The sequence below is a fragment of the Mobula birostris genome, chromosome 11, assembly GCF_030028105.1.
Source record: "Mobula birostris isolate sMobBir1 chromosome 11, sMobBir1.hap1, whole genome shotgun sequence".
Taxonomy (NCBI): Eukaryota; Metazoa; Chordata; class Chondrichthyes; order Myliobatiformes; family Myliobatidae; genus Mobula; species Mobula birostris.
In genome coordinates, this window is record NC_092380.1 from 103129644 (window position 1) to 103147561 (window position 17918).

General features: G+C 37.9%; 1 protein-coding gene across 3 annotated transcripts in view; it reads left to right on the top strand.

Annotated features, from left to right (window-relative positions):
• The window catches only part of LOC140205281 (liprin-alpha-1-like), a 161388-nt gene that overhangs the window by 133432 nt on the left and 10038 nt on the right, over nucleotides 1–17918 (top strand). For all 3 annotated transcript variants that reach the window (XM_072272774.1, XM_072272776.1, XM_072272775.1), the window contains exons 18-23: nucleotides 3524–3614; nucleotides 6862–6943; nucleotides 9554–9754; nucleotides 11881–12056; nucleotides 13752–13849; nucleotides 15356–15531. In XM_072272774.1, the coding sequence (XP_072128875.1) occupies nucleotides 3524–3614; nucleotides 6862–6943; nucleotides 9554–9754; nucleotides 11881–12056; nucleotides 13752–13849; nucleotides 15356–15531 (824 nt within the window). The remainder of the gene's footprint in view (nucleotides 1–3523; nucleotides 3615–6861; nucleotides 6944–9553; nucleotides 9755–11880; nucleotides 12057–13751; nucleotides 13850–15355; nucleotides 15532–17918) is intronic.

Genomic DNA, 17918 nt, shown 5'->3' on the forward strand with positions numbered 1-17918 from the left:
GAGTGTGTAAATCTGAAAACACTGGTTGAGCAGTGTAGTGAGTATGGGGTAACTGGAGCTTTTAAAAAACGCTGTCATGACATGCCAGAACAGATGGTGGCGGCAGCGCGGCATTTCATTATTTTCTTGAATGCAACCTCCAACACCATAAAAACAATGGCAGATGGTTTCATGCGTGTGTTGTTTACTTTATTGTCTACATTAATAGCTGCTTTTTCCAGCGGAGGTTTTCTTTGTATTCTTCGAAGACATTGTTGAAAACTTTCTTTCGCTGTTATTGTACGTACTCTAGATTTTGACCAATGGAAATAGCACAATGCCGCCGCGGAAACGGAAATAGTATACTGTTTCCTCTTCGCTTGTTTTCTGTAGATGTGTCCTGTGCATGCCCAGTAGGAGAGATTCGCTCAAGTACCCATTTTAATGTGGACGGAGGTATTTTCAAAAGCGCCTGGTGTGGATGCCTATCGTTTTTATGCGAAACCGGTGTTTTCAAAATTATCCGGTCTAGTGTGGATGTAGCCTTAGTCACCCATTGTTCAGAGCTGAATTTTAAATTTAATGTACAATCCATATTCAGATCTGAAGTTTGGTGGCTAAAACTATTTCAGTAGTACTTAATGGGGATCAATATGTTGAAGAACAATCTTGTTGTTCTGTAAGAACTAGCAGTACTATTCAAAATGATTTGAAGTTGTGGCAAGTTGGAAGGCATGAAAAGTGTGATCTAGGGTCTCTGAAGATGTGAGACCAGCAGTGTTTAAACAGTGGAAGAAAGCAGTATCAGGTTTATTATCACGGATGTATGTTGTGAAATTTGTTTTGCAACAGCAATGTAGTTAATTTTTTAAAGTAAGTTACAATAAGTATATATTTAAAAAAAAAACAAAGTAGTGCAAAAAAGAGCAAAAATGAGGTGGTATTCATGGGTTCATGGGCAGTTGAGAAATCTGATGACAAAGGGAAAAGCTATTCCTAAAACATTGTGTGGCTTCAGTTTTGTGCAAACAAAGTTAAGAAAGCACTTCATAGGTTTGAGTTCAAACTTATTTACATTATCTTAATGTTTTATTAATTTCCCTTTCCTTCTGACCAACCCAAAATGAGGATTTTGTTTATTAAATAATGCAGTAGTAAATAGTAGTAAGCAGTTACCATAAGACATGGAATCAGAATTAGGCCATTCGGCCCATCAAATCTGCTTCACCATTGCATCACTCAACCCCATTCTCCTGCCTTTTCATACCCTTTGACACACTTAACTAATCAAGAACCTGTCGACCTCCATTTTATATTTTCAATGACTTGGCCTCCACAGTCATCTGAAGCAATGAATTCCACAGATTAACCACCCTCTGGCAAAAGAAATTCTTTCTTGTATCTGTTCTGAAGCATCATCCTTCTATTCCACTGCTACAGGAAAAATCCTCTCCACATCCACTCTTTGTTTAGCCAAGAGTTCCTAACCTGGGGTCCTCTGTTAATGGTAGGGGTCCATGGCATAAAAAAGGTTGGGAATATTCGATGGGTTTCAATGAGACTGGTACCAGGATCGGCGAGTATAGATGGTCATTGACTGCTCCTCCTCTGTAAACCTTTCAATCCCAGAATAATTCCCTTGAACCTCTGAACCGTCTCCAATGCCACTTGAACTCTGTATTCTTTTGAAAAATGATATTGGCATGATGCTTGTTGGATCCCAGGCTTGTGCAACTGCATAACACACTAGACTTGTTTAATTTCTCCTTGTGCCGAAGGGGGAATAAAAAGAGTATTTGCATGTTAAAGTTGCTTTTTTTTTTTGCCTTCATCATTACTTGCATCATTTTTATATTTAGGACAGGCAGTTTGCATGTAATATGGAGTAGTTTTATACATGAGTATGATATTTTCAATATTTGATATTGTTGCATGAAGAATAGTTGAAGGGATGGTTAGATATTAGTGGAAACATGATAAATTTGAATGCTTCTGAATTAATGCTCCTATCAGGTGTATAATTTTAATAGCCTATATTTAATTATTCAAGTCTTATTGATTTTTCATAGTACATTTAAATTGCAGATAAGTTTTGATATGTTCTGTGAATAGTATGCATTAATGTAAACAAGATTATTTTCTTTTCTACTCATTTATAACCAACAGTGGGAAGAGAAATGGATAGTTAGAATTGTGGATTCTGCTCTAATCACCAAACTGCATTGTCATGGATGTAGTAGTCAAGGCTAAAAATTATCAATCTTTTCAGGCTTTGCTGTAGTCTTCCAACCATCAGTCATTAAATGCTCATGTACTGTATTTTTCTGAGGTTCCCACGTTCTTCTCTGTGATCTGTGAGGAGGTTCTATCTAGAGATCTGAATTTCCTAATATCCTTTGAAACTGCTTTACTTTGGCTTTTTAAAGGTGCAATAAACCAACATTCAAAATCCCATTTGCGTATTTTGATGAAACTAGTTAGATCAATTATTTTCATGAAGAAATTGTAATTCATCCGGGCCATTGCCATTGGGAAGCAGGTACAGGAGCCTTGGGTCCCACACATTCAGGTTCAGGAACAGTTATTGCCCTTCAGCCATCAGGCTCCTGAAACAGCATAGATAACATCACTCATAAAACACAGAAATCTACAGCACATTACAGGCCCTTCGGCCCACAATATTGTGCCAACTATGTAACCTACTCCAGAAACTGCCTAGAATTTCCCTACTGCATAGCCCTCTCATTTTTCTAAGCTCCATGTACCCATTTAAGAGTCTCTTAAAAGACCTGACTGTATCAGCCTCTACCACCGTCGCTGGCAGTGCATTCCATGCACCCAGCACTTAGTGTGAAAAATTTACTGCTGACATCCCCCCTGTACCTGCTTCCAAGCACCTTAAAACTATGCCCCCTCATGTTAGCCATTTCAGCCCTAGGGAAAAGCCTCTGGCTATCCACACGATCAATGCCCCTCATCATCTTATAGACCTCTATCAGGTGACCTCTCATCCTCCATTGCTCCAAGGAGAAAAGACCAAGTTCACTCAACCTGTTCCCATAATGCACACTTTCCAATCCAGACAACACCCTTTTAAATCTCCTCTGCACTCTCTCTATAGTATCCACATCCTTCCTGTAGTGAGGTGACCAGAACTGAACATAGTACTCCAAGTGGCATCCAACTAAGGTCTTGTATAGCTGTAACATTACAGCTCTTGAACTCATGAACTCAATCCCACAGTTGATGAAAGCCAACGCACCATACACCTTCAACTCACCTCAACACTTGCACAACCTATGGATTCTTTTTCAAGAACTCTATAGCTCATGTTCTCATATTATTGATTTATTTTTTCTTTTGTATTTGCACAGTTTGTCTTTTGCTCATTGGTGGTCAGTCTTTGTAGTTTTCATTGATTCTATTGTATTTCTTTGCTTTACTGTGAATGCCTGCAAGAAAATGAATCTCAGAAATATTGTGATGTATGCATACTTTGTTAATAAATTTACTTTGAACTTTGATTTAATTTTAACCTTTATAGGTGGCATACCTGATATGGAAACCTGTCCTCAGGACACCTTGGGACTTAGTAAACTTGGCCAAGCAGAAAAAGATAGGAAATTGAAAAAGAAGTAAGTTTTTCTGGAAAAGTACTTTGTGAAGTACTTATGAAAATGCATGGCTATTTAGACTCCATTTCACTATTTGTGTTTTTAAAAATCTTGTGAAAGAGCTACAGTAATATTTTACATGGTACACACTATGCAAGTGGCAATGTTTAAAATCAACCTATGTCTTTTGAACAATTGTCAACTGTTGCAAGAAGCTTGGATCTTCCCTCCATCCTTCCATTCCCATATCCTTTCCTTTTCCCTTATTTTATTTTTAATTTAAAATTAGTGTTTTACATTTTTTTTTTCATTTCTTTCCCTTCTTATGTTATTATTCACTCCATGACCTTAGTAACAAATCAGGGTAAGTTCATTTATCAGTAACCTTCATGAATGCTTTTGGTTTGCTCTTTGTCAATGTCTCATGGTAAAGGGTTCCTTTTTCTTCTGGAATGTGTAGAATGCTGAAATATAACTTGGATGCAAACATTTCCATCGTGTTCCAGTTTGTAGAGTAGAGATTTTTATTTCATTTTGATCTGCATGTTGTTTAAAAAGACCATAGGCCTAAAAGGTTGTTGTAATGGAATATTTGTCTTGCAAGCAGAATCTGTCTCTGACCTAATTCCCATAGTGATTAAAATTCACAGCTAGATAGGTAAATTAGTTGTATTTATTCGATTTCACATGACTGGACCTCACCCGCTCAGTCCAAAGAACTCCATAGAATGTCACCAATAATGATGCCACATGACTAAGGCCCATATTCTGAAAAAAGAGGGGTCAAAACATTTAGATCAAGATCTGTATTTGCTTTAGAAGAAGAAAAGATGGTATGCAGAAGGCTGGGATGTTTATTGCCAGGTCTTAAGCAATTATTCATCATTGAACTATGAAGTCCACATTTTTTTTTAAAAAAGTACTCCATCCTCGGCTGCGCCTACAGCATTAACTAACTTGCATTTATAAAGTATTTTTGAAGTAGTAATGCCTTGTCAGAACATCTTTCTTGAAGTGCATGAGTTGGCTTTCAGTGACACAAGAGGAGGGAGTTCTCCTTTATAATTATTGCGATTAACTTTTAACATTCATATGATTCAGGAGCAAATTAGGCCATTCAGCCCGTCGAGTTGGCTCTGCCATTTGATCATGGCTGTTTTATTTTTCCCTCTCAACCCCATTTTCTTGCTGTCTCCACATATCCTTTGATGTCCTTACTTAAAGCAGATGGGTTTTTGATTAGTATAAACAAATCAGCCATCTATGGCAGTGTATTCCACAGATTCCCCAACACTAGCTAAAAAAAAAAACCGTCCTTTTATTCTGAGACTCTGCCTTCTGGTCCTAGACTCTCACTGCTGAAAGCATCCTTTCCACATCCATTTTATCCAGAGCTTTCAGTATTGGGTAGGTTTAAGAGATCCCCTCCCCCAGTCCTTCTGAGCTCCAGTAAGTAAAGGCCTAGAACTATCGAACACATGCTCTGCCTACATTAACTTTTTCAGCTCTGCTATCTTTCTCATAAACTCCCTCTGGACTCTCTCCAATGCCAGCACATCTTTTCTTGAATACAGGGCCCAAAGTTAACACAATACTCTCAATGTGATGTGACTAACATCTTAATAAACCTTAGCATTACATCTTTACTTTTGGCGCGACCATTAAAAATGGACATATATTCGGTTTATAGCACTGGGCCAGGTTATTCTGTCTGACAAATTCAAGCTGGTGTTAATGTATAATCCTGCTCCCACATAATCCCATCATTAAATATTTAGATTATTTTTCCCCTTAATCAAATTTCTTTAAGCCATTCAAATCAACTACTTGTCATGGTTCCACATTCTATCTCTACTGAATGGAGAGATTCCTTAACTGAGATTTTAAAGCAATTTCTGTTAAGTTGTCAAAGCTGTTGTTGTACCAGATAAAAACATTCTTTGTTTCATCCTTAATGTTTTTTTGATATTGTGTTGTACGTTGTCTTCGTGTTGAGAATCAGTTTATCAAATATTGTTAATTCTGTTCAGACTTGTCCCTCACCAAAAATATCCACGTAATGTACTATACATTTCAGTATCTTGGATCCTTTTGTACAAGTTTGCTTCCATTAGCCAACTCTTTCCAAGTTGATCTGTAATTTTGTCCTATTTGATTTGAAATCTACGCTATATCCCAGTTACTCTGGACAAGTAGTTTGTACCATTCCCCTGGAATATCATTTTAAATGCTGCTCAGTGGATTTCCCCTTGTTTGTCGGAAAAGTATCCATCGTCCACTTTACAATCTGTAACTTGCAACTTGTTCATCAGTTTGCAACCCTTTTTCCCTTCATGAAGTTCTGCTTTTGCATCATTTAACATGAGATGTTGCTATCAAATTGTTCTGTAACCATGTCTTATTATGGACTTTTAGAAAAGAGAATTTGATATCCTTATCTGGTGGTGTTTTTAATTGTCCTCCTTATTAATACAGCTAACGATTGGGTTCACAATAAACAAAGGTAATAAATGTCAACAAGGCCACATTGTAATTGTGGGCACTCTGGTAACATAGCCGTTAGTGCAACACTACAGATCAGGGCATTTCGGAGTTCATTTCTAGCACTGTCTGTAACAAGCTTGTAGGTTGTCCCAGTGAACTGCATAGGTTTCCTCTCGGTTCTCCAGTTTCCTTCCACAGTCTAGAGTTAGTTAGTCAGTTAGTTGATAATTGTCATTGTAAATTATCCTGCTATTAGTCTCATGTTAAATAGATGGGTTGCTGGACAGTGCGGCTCATTGGGCTGGAAGGGCCTGTTCCATACTGTATCTCTAAATAAAAACATATAAATATCCCATTAATAAATAAAACCAAATACTCGTGTGGCCATTTGGGGGTAAAGCTCTATTAATACTATCATGCTCTCATTAACTGGAACTCTTTGGGAATGGAAGTACTGTTTGGTGTATGGATGCGTGAGTGAATATTCTACGTGGAGCTTCACTGTGTAACCCAACAACACTTCTCTAAAGGAATGGATTTTCTGACTTTCCTAACAGTACTTTGCTTTATTAAAACAAAATATTGCTCATGCTTTCCTACAGATATTTCACATTGCAAGTTTGTGTGAATTTAACCCAATGTGCATGTTTGAAGTACTATTTTAAAACTTAACATAAAAGCCATAATGCAACACTTAGCTCTGAGTGTCAAAGGAATAATACTGGCCATTTTATGTGTAGTTAATGAGTTATTCTGGTCTGATAATATACTGTTTGTACTTTAGGACAGAATTATTGGAAGAAGCACGAAGGCAAGGGTTACCATTTGCACTATGGGATGGTCCCACTGTGGTCGTATGGTTGGAGGTGAGATTGCAGATCTTATCGGAAAAGCAGTTTGGTTTTAATTGTTTAGTAAGTTATTAAGAAGTTTATTGTACTCGCAGGTAGTTGGCCAAGCAATCGTCTTCAGATAATGGATCTATTTCCACAAAGCTGTACAGGGCTAATTCGGACCTCAGTGTACAGCAGTGTACCCTATGCTTAATTCTTATAATATTTAATTTTTTCTATTAATTGCATATGGTACTGAGGGGAAATAAGAATAGATCAGGTGAAGTTGTTCTTCAGGAATTCCTGTGGACCCAGTGGGTCAAATTGATTGCTGTCATTTTGTAGGTGGAGCTAAGTACAGGTGTCCCCTGCTTTTGGAACGTTGGCTTTACGAAACCTCATTGTTACGAAAGACCTACATTAGTACCCTGTTTTCACTAACAGAAGGTATTTTCACTGTTATGAAAAAAAGGCAGAGCGCGCTCTGAGCAGCTGCTATTCGGAATGGCATTCTCGCTGGCATTGCTTAAACACGTGCCTGTGAGCAGCCGTTAGCAAGATGAGTTCTATAGTATCGAAAAAGCCTGAAAGAGCTCGTAAGGGTGTTACACTTAGTGTAAGACTAGATATAATTAAGCGTTTTGATCATGGTGAACAAAGTAAGGACAAAGTGAGTTTGGCTTGTGGAAGCTGACGAACATGATGTTGAAGAGGTTTTGGCATCCCATGACCAAGAACTGATAGATGAAGAGCTGATGCAATTGGAAGAGGAAAGGATAACAATCGAAACCGAATGAGTAATGATAAGGTACAACTTTAATTTTGAAAGGGTACATCGGTTTAGGGAATATTTGCAGGATGGTTTGAGTCCTCACAAAGAACTGTATGATAGAAAAATGTGCGAGGCTCAGCAGTCAAGCAAGCCTTCCACATCAGCCACAGCAGACGACGAACCTTGACCTCCGACATTGAGGTGGGCAGTCATAGGAGAAGATGAGCTGCCTGCTCTAATGGAAACAGACGACGAAGTGACACCCCAGTGTCCCACCACCCCAACACCCAGGCCACGGATAGATACCGATTCGTGGAGAATGCAGCAGTAGCTGGGAGACACACAGCACATCTTTAAGAAAAAAGCCGAAATAATCATGCTAATTAATTACGTGCTGGGCGGCACCTAATTAATTAGCATGTTTATTTCGGCTTTTTTCTTAAAGATGTGCTGTGTGCCTTCCGGCTACTGCTACATTATCCGCGAATCAGTATCTGTTCGCTGCCCGGAGGGTGGGGGTCACTGCACCACCCAAACTCTGATAACTCAGCCTAACACACCACCATCAGTGTGCTCGGCAAGATGACTTCCTGATTCCCGTAAATGATACTACACTGTACATGTAGGCTGTGTATTTTTACGTGTTATTTGGTATGATTTGGCAGTTTCATAGCTTAGAGGTTACTGGAGAGCGCTTGCACCGTGATTTTGCCAATGGCGGCTTGCGTGAGATTTTCGCTACGGAGAACAGTTCAGGCAATGATTGTGGAAAAATATTTCTACTTTATGTAAGCTGTGTATTTATCATATCATTCCTGCTTTTACTACATGTTACTGTTATTTTAGGTTTTATGTGTTACTTGGCATGATTTGGTAGGTTATTTTTGGGTCTGCGAATGCTCACAAAATTATCCCATATAAATAAATGGTAATTGCTTCTTCGCTTTACGACATTCCGGCTTACGAACCATTTCATAGGAACGCTCTACCTTCGGATGGGGGGGGGATACCTGTATTAGAAATATTTCCACCACCCTTTTAGGCAAGCATTTAAAATCTTAACTAGTGTGTTTACTGACTTTAAAATAAAACATCTCAAATGTAGCTAATTAATATTCTGTCAGCAGGCAGAGCATTTTACATTAAATTGCCAAATTGTTGCAGATTTCTCCACCTGCAGATATGACCTGAGTTACTGAGTGCTTTCAGAATTTTCTATCAATGGCTTAGTATGCAGTTGAATGAAACGGTGCATGGATATCAAAGAGAGCACCGATGCAAATAGCAAAAATCATTTTTGCTATATTAATTGCCTGAAGAAGTAGAATTAACTGACCAGGATCTGACTGAGATTTGCCTTCGTATTTCAATGTAAATGTCTGGTTGAAGTTGATAGAAAATAATATTTGTCTCTCGGCAGCAAGGTAACATAATGGTTAGCACAGTTGTATTCCAGCACCACAATTACAAATGATGGTTTGATTCCTGCCACTGTAAGGAGTTTGTACCTTCTCCTTGTGGTTGTGTGGGTTTCCTCCAACAGTCCAAAGATGTATAATTAGGGTTAGTGAGTTTTGCGCATGCTGTGTTGGCGCCAGTAGAGTTATGTCACTTACAGGTTGCCAGATCAATCTTTGCTGATTTGATTTGACGCAAACGATGTATTTCACTGCATGTTTCGATCTACATACAACAAATATAACTAATCTTTAGTTGAAGTGTAAAACTGATTTCTGCCTGATGTAGAGAGTTTCTCATATGTTGCGATAAACTTGGTTTAATAGTGTTTGGCAAAAGTAGTGGTTAGTCAGATTGTGAATAATTGTAATTTCTGCTTACAGATCTTTACTTCACTGTTTTTGTTTCTGCAGCTTTGGGTTGGCATGCCTGCTTGGTATGTTGCAGCATGTAGAGCCAATGTTAAAAGTGGTGCTATCATGTCGGCCTTATCAGATACTGAAATACAGCGAGAGATTGGCATCAGTAATCCTCTTCACAGGTTAAAATTGCGTCTAGCCATCCAGGAAATGGTATCATTAACCAGTCCATCAGCACCTCCTACTTCACGAACGGTAGGAACCAATCTCATTCTTTTATGGAACAGACTGAAAACATGTAAATAGATTTTATTTTGTATGATTAAATTCTTCCAATTGTGCATTAACAATGGACTATATTTTGTGTTGGAAATGTATTTACCTTATTTTCTATCTGTTAATGATGCTTCTTTTGGGTGCCAATAAAGTAGACGAGATTAAATTGAATGCTTCATCAAAACCATGTTAAGTAAAATCTTGTTTGCATTATTAAGAGGGCTTTCTTCCCACATCCGTATTGACTCAGAATGACTTCCTTCAGCTTCAAAGCTAAGTTTTTGTGGGCATATGAATAACTTCATCAATGTTCTGCAATACTTCTAACAAACTGTTGCATAAGCGTAAGCTAACCTCCTCAAACATAACTATTGCTTAATGATCTGGCACCTCTCTTTATTGCTTTCCTGTCACTGGATTTGATTGGGTCTCTGTGGGTTATGTCATTAGTCCACTGGAAATGTGTGGTTAACACATGAAGAAATGGAAACTCTTGCAGCCACACCACAGACGGTTAGTCTATGTGTTTATTAGTTTCTGCCCATCATCCCGTCCCCTCCTATCTTGTGTCTTTCAATCTTGTAAATGCTTTTAGTGCTAATTACTTAGGAATTTTAAAATGTCAGTTGAAATTTGAGCTGGATGTATGCACACCCAAATAGAGCATTTTTTCAGTAACCCAGTTTGTAAGTCTGAATGCAATTTTGGAGTCAAGCCCTGGGGATATTTCTGTGCAAATAGTGCAATGCTCTACAGCAGTGTAGAATATGATTTTAATCAGGCATCCTTTCTATTAAACATACAAAAAGAATTGTGGAGGAAGCTATGTGACCTGAGTAAAATTGTTTCATTCTAATCAGAGTTATATTCTGGCTTTTTCTGGAGGTGTCACGACAATGGTTATTTTCCAAATCAAAATTCTTGAAATTATAAGCTGTCTAATCTCTGTCTTTAAGGCAATTATGAACAACATCAACCTTTATAAATTCAAAATCAATTTTGCATCAGAAAATATTCTGGTGGTTAAATAGCAAATACATTGTGCAAAATACCTTGATTTTTTTTTGTTTTTCAAAATATCAAACTTGCTAAACCATAGAATAAACAGGCATTCTGTTAAGAACTATATTCCCTCAAAATGTGTTTTTTTTTAAAGTGTGCATGCTTAAAGTAACTCAGAAATCTGGAATTTGTCCAAAATGTATGCTTGTATAGAAAGGATTTTGCAAAATGCATCTTCTAACAATTTGTTTGACACTTAACATGGGTGTTACTTTTTAAACTTAAGTAATCAGTGCTTGGAATTTACATTTTGCTGATTTGTCTTGCTGATTATGAGAGCTTACTAAACCAATATATCATTATTAATTTTGATCCGTGTTTTCCTCTCGCTTTTCTAACTGCTTTAACATCAGGATGATGGAGAGGGCAGCTGGGCCCAGGTGGGCGTTTTAACAATATATTATCTTTCTCTTTGCTAACTACTCTGCATGATTTTCCCCATCCCCTTTTATTTACTTGCTTTGGATTTGAAAAGTTTCACAAAACGCAAGTCATTTGCATGAAACTTTTGCTGAGAATGCATTTTTCCCATTGCAGTTAGTGGATGTTATTTTAAGACAGGGTTATATTAAGGTCATAATGAACATTCTGTTAAACCCTTGGCTATGTTCCATATGCCTTCGTGATGTAAAGGCTAAAAGCTGTTTCAGTCGTTGGTAATTGATCACAATATTTCATAGTCACAGTTTGTTTATTCACTCGTGGAATATGGACTGTTTATCCCTAATTTCCCCTGAAGTAAGGAGGCAGTTTAAAGTTGGCCACTTTAATAGATCCATAGCTTTGCATAAGTTGTTTTGATTAAGGATAGCCAATCTGTTCTGAAGGAAGGGATGATCAAGATTGGTTTGGGATGTCCTAGTAGCTTCATTATTACTGTTAATATTGGGTGTCCGTAATTGCTTGAATTTAAAGTCCCAGTTGAATCCTCATCTTCGTTACTAATGCATTTCCTTTTTTAAAAAAAACAACAGAAACGTGCCTTTTGGTGGTTCAAGTGGAGTTGGTGATAACATTATGCATTTTTCCTTTGGGGAGTTCAGACTTTAGCGTATGGGGACATGAATCACGAGTGGATCGGCAACGAGTGGCTTCCCAGTTTAGGTCTGCCTCAATACCGCAGCTACTTTATGGAATGTCTTGTTGATGCTCGAATGCTGGACCACTTGACAAAAAAAGATCTCCGGGGGCAGCTTAAAATGGTCGATAGCTTTCACAGGTAAATTCTTTGGGGCTAGATTAATTCAGAAATTTGATATTTATTTACTTATTGCAGTGCAGCACGGAACAGACCCTTCGGGCCCTTTAAGCCATGCTGTCTAGCAATCCCCCAATTTAATCTCATGCAGTCACGGGGAGAACATACAATATCCTTACAGGCAGCATTGGGAATTGAACCCAGGTCCCCTGTACTGTAAAGTGTTGTGCCACTGTACCGCCCTACTATCTATTAGTATTTTGATGAAATGTTCCACTCTTGAAATAAGCAACAAATGATAGTTTATTTTTAAAAGTTTTATCCTGAGAATATAGCAATTAATTTGGGTCTTGTTCAGGAAAAATATTTTGAGTTTGGAAGGGATAAGGGTGGGATTTGTATTGCACCTCGTTTATTAATTTGGAAATATTCATGGGAGTCAGCCTTGTGGAAATCTTTAATTAGTTATTTAACACTTAATACTTTGCATTAGCCTTATTGAACACATAAACCCACATTAGATGAATGAAGGAGACTTGGAAAGTTATCAGCATCTGTTTTTATTTAGTTCTTAACCTTTTAACTGAAAAAAAATAATTTTAATTGGAACAAAGTATTTCTGTGCCTTTAGATAATATTCTGGAATTAAGGCAGTGTTTAATTTCTTATTAATTTAAAAGATTTGGAACAGTTGTTCTAGATTTAATTAATTCTTGGAGTATGGATGCCATTGGCTGGGCTGGAATTCATTTTTCTTTCTCCCAATTGCCATTGAATTAAGTGGCATGGCTGATCATTTTGGAGTATTTTTCAGGTCAAACTACATTGCTATTGGTTTGAAGTGAGATAGATCAGATGGGTTAAGTACTACAGATCACCTTTCTGATAGGATGTCCATTATGGTGATGGTCATCATTAAACTAGGTTTCCTTTGTTTTATTGAACTCATGTTTCTGTTTTCATAGGAAATAGTACTAGTGTCTCTGGATGAGTAGCTAAATCCTCTAGATTACTAATCCAATAATATAACAAATGGGTGGTGGGGTGGAGATGCGCCTTTACCAAAGGAGGTGTAAAGCGCTCCTTCCCTCCGCTAGCCTGCTGGTCATCCTTGGGCAAAGTGAAACACCAGTTTAGCCCCCAGTCAGTGTCATGTGAAGCAATGGGAGCAGCTGGTGTATGATCATATGAGCAGCTGCTGCATATCCCATATCAGCTGGTTATGCAACCTCTAACACTAGGCGGACAATCTCTGAAGAGTATCGATAATGGCTGGCATCACCCATCTTGTAAAGACACTGCCCAGAAGAAGGCAATGGCAAACCACTTCTATAGAAAAATTTGCTAAGAACAATTATGGTCACCATGATCGACTACATCTTACTAACAAGGCACATAATGATGATGAATATAACGATCATGCTATCATGCCTCCATTGCTTATTTAAGTTAGTTATCTAACAGTTAATTATTAATCAGCTACTTAAACGGAATAAGAAGCTGAAATAAATACTGAAGTTTGATTGGATTTGTATAAAAAACTGAATATTGAAATGAATGTAGAACAAGTTGAAGGGGAAAACCGTAACTGGTAGAATGAAATTTCTAATTTAAGTGTATGCTACTTTTTCGTAATGGAAAATATTTAAGAATGCATAGGGCCCATAATCTTTAAAGTTTTTTTAATACTCAAATGAATATTTTGTCTTTAAACAGAAAAAGTCTACATTGTGGAATAATGGCTTTAAAAAGACTGAATTATGACCGCAAGGAGCTGGAACGAAGACGTGAAGAAGGACAACATGAAATTAAAGGTATGGTTAAATTTCAAATCTTGATTTATTCCATCCCATAACACAATCTCAATAATTGCACCACGATCTAGCTTATTAGGCTCCTGGTACGAATTTCCTGTTCTAAGCTTTCAGAAGTTTTGCTCCAGGTTTTTAATAATAAGCAAATATTTATTTGCCTCTTTCTCTCAAATGGGTCATGAGACCCTTCTGGAAGAGAAGCTACAAGAAAGAGATCCAACATAGAAATGTGAAATTTAAAAAGCAGAATTAATGCAAAGATTAAATAGCACTCCTCTACTCTCCCGCTCAAGCACTGAACTTCTACTCTTTGTTTGAAATTTCCCAAAAAATGTATTTTGGCCTCAACGCTGATTTCGTCAGCCAGACCTTTTAGCCTGAGCATCCTTCATCTCAGAGTTTTTAGTCCAAGATTTCCAAATCTTTTTCGGACCATCTGCTGCTGAAATCCTTATTCCAAATATTTAGCTTCTTCAGACAAGTATTTCATTCCTCCCCTAGCCATCCCTTCTACATAAAACAAAAAGTTAGGAAAAAATATCTCAGCTGCTAGGCAACATCTACAAGTAGAGAAATAGTTATCATTTGGAGTCAAAGATGTTCCATCAGAACTTGAAGAGTGAAAGTATGTCCTTTCTACCATTGAAACACACATGGCATGTCATGCTTAAATTGGCACTCAATTTAAAAACAAAATCTTGACTAGCGTAAGCCACCTTTTCTTGCCTCCTGTTTAAGTAACTGCCTTTGCCTTGAAACTGCTGCTTCTTTCTTTGTTTTGGTAATCATCTTCTGTGCATTTCCTTTTCACTGTAGTTTGCTTTCCTTGTCTTGGGTTCCATTGCTGGAACTTCACTTTCAATGACAAATTGTATTTGAATCACTTCTAATCGGGAAAATAATCACAAATATAAATTGACTCTTCTCCAAAAGGAGGACTACAATTAAGGCCATTAAATATTTAACAATTAAATGGTGTCGCATGAAAAAATTCCAGATCTTATGGGCTTGAGCTGCTAGTGTTGGAACTATGAAGTTTGGGAATGACTGAGGCCAGAATAGGAAGTGGAGATTAGATATCTTAGATTTTTTTTAGGGTTGGAGAAAGTTAAATTGAAAAGCATTAGGTGAAGTTATGGAGGTGTTTTGAAAGAACGTGAGGTGTTTAAAAGGAAGTGTTATGTAACCTATAGTCATTACCGTTAGTGAATATTTAATCTCCTAATTTAAAATCCTTGTTGATTACCATTGTTCAGTTGTTTGCTTATCCTCTGAAGCTTCTTAGTTTCCTGCATGGTATTGTAGCCCCAGAGTGCACTCAACTGAATTTTCTTATTAATTTACTGCTAGTGTACATTATCTTTTAATTAATTATAGTATGCCATGAGCAAATCCAGCAATTTGATTCTGGACTGCCTACATGTAAACTTGGACGCGATGAGATAAATATTTTATTGCTTGAATGATCATGCCCTCTCTAATACTATTTCCCGTTAACTTTTACAGATGTTATGGTGTGGACTAATGAGCGAGTGATACGTTGGGTTCAGTCGATTGGGCTTAAGGAATATGCAAATAATCTTTTAGAAATTGGAGTTCACGGTGGACTTATTGCACTTGATGAACTTTTCGATTACAATGCACTGGCTCTTTTGTTACAGATACCAACACAGAATACACAGGTAAATGGAGCTAATATTCCCATATGTAGAGTAATAAAGGGACCAGCTGATGTACACTGTTTTCTAAACAACTATTTATTTTGTATGAAATAAATGATATAGAAGTGGTAGAAATATTCACCAGGTAAGACAGTAACCATGCAGAGGAAAATGGAGCTCTGACCTGAGTCATTAACTGTTTCTTTCTCAGGTGCTACCTGACCTGGTTGATGTCTTCTACTTTTGTTAGGTTTACAACAGGAGGTCCGATCATCACCTTCCAGGCCCTTGGATTTTTCTTCCCCGTGTCATAGTGATAGAAAACTTCAGCACTGAAGCAGGCCTTTTGGCCCACCTAGTCTGTACCGAACCATTTAAGCTGCCTAGTCTCATGATCTGCTCGCAGACCATAGCACTTCCATCCTTCTGACTACCCAAACAAGTGGTGAAATCAAAATTGTATCGACCACTTGTGCTGGCAGCTCATTCCACACTCTCCTCACCCTCTGAGTGAAGTTTTCCCTCATGTTCTCCTTAATCATTTCTTCTTTCATCCTTAACCCCTGACCTCTAGTTGTGGTCTCACCCAACCTCGGGGGGAACCTGCTTGAATTTACCCTATCTATACTCCTCATATGTCAGTGTATGCTTTTTTAAAATTCCCATTTAGCGTAAGGTGCACTTACAACACAAGTCAAAAAATAAACAGTGTAACGCTACTGGTGCTTCGTAAGTGATGAGACCTTGGTGATGGCAGGGTGTTCAGTAGTGTCTCAGCCTGCGGGAAGAAGCTGTTCCCCATCCTAACGGTCCTTGTCCTAATGTTACGGGCCTCGTGCTTGTTGGTGACAGTCAGAGATTGTGGGACAGATAGATCTTTGACAATTCTAAAGGCCCTGTGTACGTGGCGCTGGTAATAAATATCTCAGATGGGTGGAGGAAAGACCCCGATGATCCTGTCAGTGGTCCTTGCAATCCTTTGTAGGGACTTGCAGTCAGATGACATGCAGTTGCCATACCAGACGGTGACACAGCCGGATGTCCATAACGAAAATAAGGCAGTCAGGGCCAGAGAACTGTAAGTTATTGAAGTGATAGAGAGGGTGTGAACTGAAAGTGATTGGCCAGTCTCTCTCTCCCTCCCCAACCGAAACCAAATTCTAAGCTATGATCCTTCTCATCTCCATGCATTCTGAGATCTCACCTGTATATTCTGGCTCCATATACATTTGCCATTTTGGCCCTTAAAAGGACCCTACTCTTTCACTGGTTATGCTTTTGCCCTTAATACTTTAGTCTTAATTCTTTAGTGTTTTCCCCCAGTCTTGTCTGCCATTTATGTGTGCTCTTTGTCGTCCTCACTTTTTTTCGTCACTTCCACTTTCTGTATTCAAGAAACACCTCCCATATTTTCTTGCTCAGTTTCTGAACATTAAATTTAAATTTAGTACCATGGAAATGGTGGCAATGAGTTGTTGAAATGGTAATAGGTCTGAGTGCCCAAGAGAAAGAAGGCAGCCTGTTGTTCTAAATGTCCTTTAATACTCAACGTGACAATGTTCTGACAAGTTGGCCTCCAGTCTTTTTTGATCTCTTTCCCATTTTCTTTTATCCATTACCTTGTACTTAATGTCAATCAAGTTTTATGGATTTCTCCCCAGTTTTTGTAACTCCCCAAGTTTTTTTTCCCTGAGTCAGTCCCTTATCTGTCCATTGTTTGGTTTCCCCTTATTAGCATGACATTTTATATAACTCAACAATTCCTTGCTCTTAATGGAAGCAATTATCAAATCATTCAGCCCTTTTGTACCTTCCCTCTGATCAAACATTTAATTATCCCTCTTACTTCTGCCCTCAATTATTTTTTAAACTTAGTGAAGCATTTCAGTTTTCTAATTTTACTTTACCAGAATGAACTGCACAGAGGTTTACATCCCATTAACATTTTGTGTTTTAATGTACTTCTTGCCTTGCAAAACCTGTACTTTTATCATAAAACTGATATGTTACAGTGGGCACACATCCCTCCCCTACTTCTCCACATTACATACTATCTCTTTCAGGCCCTAAGTTCACAAATTTATTTTTTTTTTAGTAACTCCACCTGTATTATCTCTTTTAACCCTGCCTAGAACTTGACTTTGATTCATCTCTTTTAACAACTTTACCATTTTCTCCTATAGTGGCTTAATAAATTTTTCTGTCAGATGACACCATGAAACAATGTGGATTAGACATTAGATATAACATATTCCATGTGGTCAGGATTGCCTGTTTTACCATTATTGCAGGTTTTCATTCCCCTTCCTCACTTGGATTTTTATAATTTTAAATGGGAGTAGATGAGCTGAGCTTGAGGAACTCTCTGCATAGATTGATCTGGTCTCCATTGGAAGTTTATGGTTCCT